At 33.4% G+C, this 5,562-nt stretch overlaps 1 protein-coding gene across 1 annotated transcript; it reads left to right on the top strand.

The window, feature by feature from the left end:
- Positions 1-3,836: 3,836 nt before the first annotated feature.
- Positions 3,837-4,769, top strand: LOC127527119 (trace amine-associated receptor 1-like). Its single transcript, XM_051924756.1, has 2 exons — positions 3,837-4,237; positions 4,274-4,769. Exons 1-2 carry the CDS (start codon positions 3,837-3,839, stop codon positions 4,767-4,769), a joined length of 897 nt encoding a protein of 298 aa, XP_051780716.1.
- The last annotated feature ends 793 nt before the right edge of the window (positions 4,770-5,562 follow it).

Raw genomic sequence — 5,562 nt, 5'->3', positions numbered from 1 at the left:
ATTGCTTTGTGATTTATCATTCTCTTGTTTTTATTTTACTAATGTTGCCTAATTTTATTGTAAGGTGACCTTGAGTGCTAAGAAAGGTGCCTATTAAATAAAATGTATTATTAATTATTATTATTAACATTCATCAAATCACTCCTTAGAAAAAGACGAATGTAGGACTTTGTATAAATGTACCTATTTATATTGAATTGTTACTTTTTCATTAAATGATTCTTTACTAAATTATTAGTTTTAGGAATAAATGACGGATAAATATCATAATGCCACTGCATAGATAGGCTAAGAAATAAACAGTCATTTAGGCACGGCATTTTATACCAACGTGTGCATAAAATAACAGAAAAAAAGTATACATCATTACTTCTGTAATGACAGGGTAATATTTAAAAAGACAGAGTTGAGGTATTTGAATCAGAAGCGCATAAACACATTTTTTATATGTTTTAACATGTGCTGGATCTTCTTCTATAGTCTCTTTTATCTGCATGTATAATTATGTTCTACTTCTATTGGTAGCTGCATAACCCAATACTCTCTGTTCTATGTAAAGTTCTTTGTTGGTCCTCTGAGCTTTGTAACTCCCCTTTTCACATTTTATGTACTTTCTTTATTCTGTGTTCTACTGTATACTTCAATTTCATTCTTTATTTTCATTAAGGTATAAACACTCTATAGGCTTTGCACTCTGTCAGTTCTCTCTGGTGTCTCTACCTTCAGAGAACCAAAGCCAGGAATATCCCTTAGTAAATTGTATTTATATCTAGTTGTGTTCATTCAAAAATCAAATCTAAATGATATTTATTTGAAAACAGCAAACCAAAATAAATGTCTCACAAAAATGTTATCATAGTCTGTTATATATTAGGTATTCAGCCATCTATCCATCTACTGGCTGAGTTCGCAAACTAAACTATTGTTTGTTTCAGCAGTACTGAACTCAGTTGTGTAATTAGAATTTACTGGACACTAGTGCAAAAAATAAATTACCCCTCATCATATGAAATGGATTAAATGTAATTTAACTACCATCAATGAGATATGTCAAGTACACCTGAACTGGATCCCACTTCATCACATACACATCCATGCCACACCTATGAAGGATTCGTTAGGAATAACTGATTATCACCATGTTAGTATGTGACAGTATTTATGCATTTTCGTTTTCACTTTTTTTGTTGCATCTTTTGGTGGATTATATTATTTTGTTCATGTCTGACTATGACAATGGGTGGGTGACTATATGTGCTGTGGGAAGCATGTTGCTAAGCTGTGTATTGATGCTAGCATGTATAATGTAAGAAATGATATTTTATAAGGAGATCTTTCGTTTTTTTTAAAATGACTCCCAGTTTCTGGCAATGAATTTTGTAATAATAACAATAATAATAATAATGAAACCCCTAGATTTATTTTAAAGAAATATATATATATATATATATATATATATATATATATATATATATATATAATATTATATATATATATATATATATATATATATATATATATATATAGCTAAGAACCCACCCTGTTCAAAGCAGAAGATTAATTTTTTGTTACCAGTCAACCAATATGCAAGCCTTTGGGATGTGGAAGAAAAAGTAAAAAAAAAAAAAAGGTAAACCAATACATCGAGGACATGCCAGCTCCATACACGCAGTGGCCCATGTTTTTTATTTCATGTTCAAATTCATGTTTACTATCAAGTGGGCACAATACAATAAAATTGTTTACTTGCATAATTTCAACAGAGTAATCAAAGTAATAAAATACAAACAACAAATACAAATATTAATGAACTCAGCATCATACACTAAAAGCAGCATATCTGCAATATATACAAAATACAGTCAATTAGCAATAATGCAGTTATTAGTACAAGTTGCTATTAAGTGATTTTATGACCTGTGAATGCAAAGTTTTTGCGTCTAGTGATGCAATTGCAGAAGGTCTTGAACAATTTGTCAAAATTCAGGAAATATCAGGAAGGAGTAAATTGATTTTGCAGGATAGCAGAAATCCTTATTAATACGCTAAGTATAGTATATGTACTATATGTCCAGGAAAAAGAGTACATAGAAGAGGTGTATTCATATTATTCTGTGCTAGTTTTGTCACTTTCTGTATTATTTTGCATTCCTGACCTAAGGTTAAGGTCAACAATGTTTACCTTGTTGAGAGGTTTACTTACCTGGGCAGTGACATTCATGTCTCTGGTGACTTATCCTATGAAGTCAGTAGACGAATTGGGAGAGAATGGGGGGTCATGAGGTCGCTGAAAAGGGGTGTGTGGTGCTCCCGATTTCTATGCAAAAGGACGAAGGTCCAAGTCTTTAGAGTCCTGGTGCTTCCTGTCTTGCTATATGGTTGCGAGACATGGACATTATCCAGTGACCTGAGACAAAGACTGGGCTCCTTTGGTACTGTGTCTCTCCGGAAAATCCTTGGGTACCTTTGGTTTGACTTTGTGTCGAATGAGCAGTTGCTCATGGAGTCCCGAATGAGGCACATTACCTGCATTGTGAGGAAGCGCCAGTTACGGCACTATGGCCATGTGCCACGTTTCCCCAAGGGTGATACAGCTAATAAGATCCTCATTGTTGGGGACCCGAGTGGCTGGACCAGACCAAGGGGTCGCCCACATAACACCTGGCTGCGGCAGATAGAGGATCATTTCCGGAGGGTGGGACTGGACCACGTGTCTGCCTGGGGGGTTGCAAACCGGGATCCCGAGTTGTTTTGTTGTGTAATGGGAGCGGCAACGCACTGTACTGACTTAAGCAGGTGCCACACCGGGAGGTAAGAAGCCTGTAAGAAGAAATGTTGATGCTTACCTGTAAAAGTAGCTAACCACAAATGATGGCATCCACGATTCCTCAGCTGTCTGAGGAAGTAAATGCACCGGATCACAATCTTGGGGATATCTGAGAAGTACTGTGTTCGTTTTAGGCTGTCACATGAAGCAAAACTGCTTTTTGATGGTTGGGCTAACCATTGCTCTGCTATCCCCTTCTGTCAAGTCATACTTTAGTAATTATTTGAAAAATATTGCTTCTTTAAATGTATGTATATAAGATATACAGTACATATACAATGGACTGTTACTATATAATTACTGAAATTACAGAATGTTAAGAAGTTATTGAGTTGCCCCAGTATCAGTTTTGCATTCAAGATTTTAACATGCTTCTTTTGTTTCACCCCACAGGAGGTATCTGAAGACACTGAGTTAACAGAAGGGACTATTTGTAGCATTTCTTCTATTGTACAGTACAATTAGTTGAAGCTGAAAACTAATTTATAATTATAAATCTTACAATGAAAATGCTATGAAATTATGATTTCTATTCAAATTAGAGAAGTACAATGGTAAATATCCTGTCTTATTTGGCGCATAAAAAATACCACTTTGTTTTTATTTCTCAGATATGATACTTTTGTTTAAATGTGCCGTAATACTCCTTACTTACAACATTATTAAACTATGTAAATAAATATTTATAAATGTATTAAAATTATACAATATAATGAAAATAAGGATGTATTGGTTAATTATGTATCTGGTCAAAAGTCAAGCATTCATTTGAGCATGTATTTGCTTAAAGTCATAGAAAGTATGAAGGAATGAGAATTTTACCCATTATGAGTTTCCTTATGTACAGTTTTATTATATACTATCATAATATTACTAGTGAACATTATTACTTTGCTTGCAGAGAAGCAGAGCCACAATCACAATTGTAGAAATGAATTTCAATCACAGTAAAAATTTAAAAGATTATGCTCTATGTTACTCATCTATCCAGCGTTCATGTCCTAGACAAATGTATTCACTCACCATTCACATTATCATCTATGTTATCCTATGCACTATAATCACATTCACAATTAGTGGAAACCTTCTAGTTATAATTATCATATCTCACTTCAGGCAACTACATACACCAACCAACTTTCTAACCCTTTCACTGGCAGTTGCAGACTTTTTGTTAGGGGGGATTGTCATGCCACCTAGCATGATTCGGTCTGTTGAAGCTTGTTGGTATTTTGGAGATTTCTTCTGCAAGTTCCACACCAGCACAGACATCATGCTTAGTGCCACTTCCATTATACATCTCTTTTTCATATCAGTTGACCGTTATTATGCTGTGTGTCATCCTTTTAAATACAGAACTAAAATTAATTTAATTCAAATAGGTAAAATTGTACTTATTAGCTGGTCACTGTCTGCAGGTTTTGGATTTAGCATGACATTTCTTAGACCAGTTATTCAACATTCAGAATATTATTATTTTGAGACTTTATATTGTGTTGGAAGTTGCATTCCAGTTCAAAGTGTGGAATCAGTTTTGCTTTTAGCTTTACTAACATTTTACATACCAGGATGCATCATGATAGGTATCTATTTGAAGATTTTCATTGTTGCAAAGAAACAAGCAAGAGCTATAAGAGAAACAATGGAATCTAAATATTCATCAACGAGAAAACGTGAAGCCAAGGCTGCTAAAACACTGGCTATAGTTATAGTGGTATTCCTTGTGTGTTGGTGTCCTTTTATCTTATGTAACTCAATTTTGAATTATGAAACACCAGCCAGAGTTGTAGAAGCTCTAATCTGGATTTCCTACTTGAACTCTGCTTTCAACCCTTTCATTTATGCCTTCTTTTACACATGGTTTAGAAAAGCTCTCAGAATAATTGTAATGGGAAATATTTTTAGAAATAATTCCTCTTTAACAAAACTTTACATGGAATAATAAAACATTATAACAATTATGTGATCTCATAAAAAATCAAAGTTTCTTACTTCAGGTGAATTGGATTAATGCTTGTTCTGGGAAATATTAAAATTAGTAAAGAAAGACATTTTGGAGTTCTGGACAACTGAGAGATGCATAGAGACATAACTGACTGTATATCAGAGCTTGTATGTTGGTCTGCTGTTAGATGTTATGCTCTTGTGAAATGAAAGAAATTTGAATAAAAGAATTTGGTAAATAAAAAAATTATTTTGTTTATTAAAAGTGATAAAATGACATTAATAAACACTGTGAAGTTGTGTGTGTGTTAAATTAAGTATAAATATTATCTGTTATTAAAATTTAAAGTAATAACTGGGATCTACCATACTAACTCCCCTCATAATTATAAACAGTTATGCCACCTCTTAACCTTTGTTCAAACTTAAAAATGTTCAAACATTTCAGTCTTTTCCCATAGCTCATGCTTTACAGTTCTAGAATCAGGTTGGTCACTCGTCCCAGGATATTCTGTCTTGCTGATATGTTTTTTTTGTTATATAGAGGCCAATAACTGTGCACAGTGATCTAGACAAGACATCACAATTTCTTATGCAGCTTAACATAACCTCCCTTGTAGTCCACATAGTGGACCTTTTAAAATCTTACTGTACACAGTTTGTCTAACTCCCTACGTCCTACTCATAACTTGTACACTCAAGTTTTGATTTCTTATTACTTACTAAATGTTATCATTAACATTTATTTATATTAAATGTCATCCCTTAAATGTACACTCAATTTTGAATTC

The sequence above is a fragment of the Erpetoichthys calabaricus genome, chromosome 3 (assembly GCF_900747795.2).
Source record: "Erpetoichthys calabaricus chromosome 3, fErpCal1.3, whole genome shotgun sequence".
Taxonomy (NCBI): Eukaryota; Metazoa; Chordata; class Cladistia; order Polypteriformes; family Polypteridae; genus Erpetoichthys; species Erpetoichthys calabaricus.
This window is presented reverse-complemented; position numbering and strand designations above follow the sequence as displayed.

Bases quoted from the DNA above. Each gene is read 5' to 3' on its own strand.
- LOC127527119 (XM_051924756.1), top strand. From the start codon at position 3,837: ATGTATTCACTCACCATTCACATTATCATCTATGTTATCCTATGCACT. The intron at 4,238-4,273 runs GTCTGCAGGTTT...GACATTTCTTAG, and splicing joins GTACTTATTAGCTGGTCACT to ACCAGTTATTCAACATTCAG.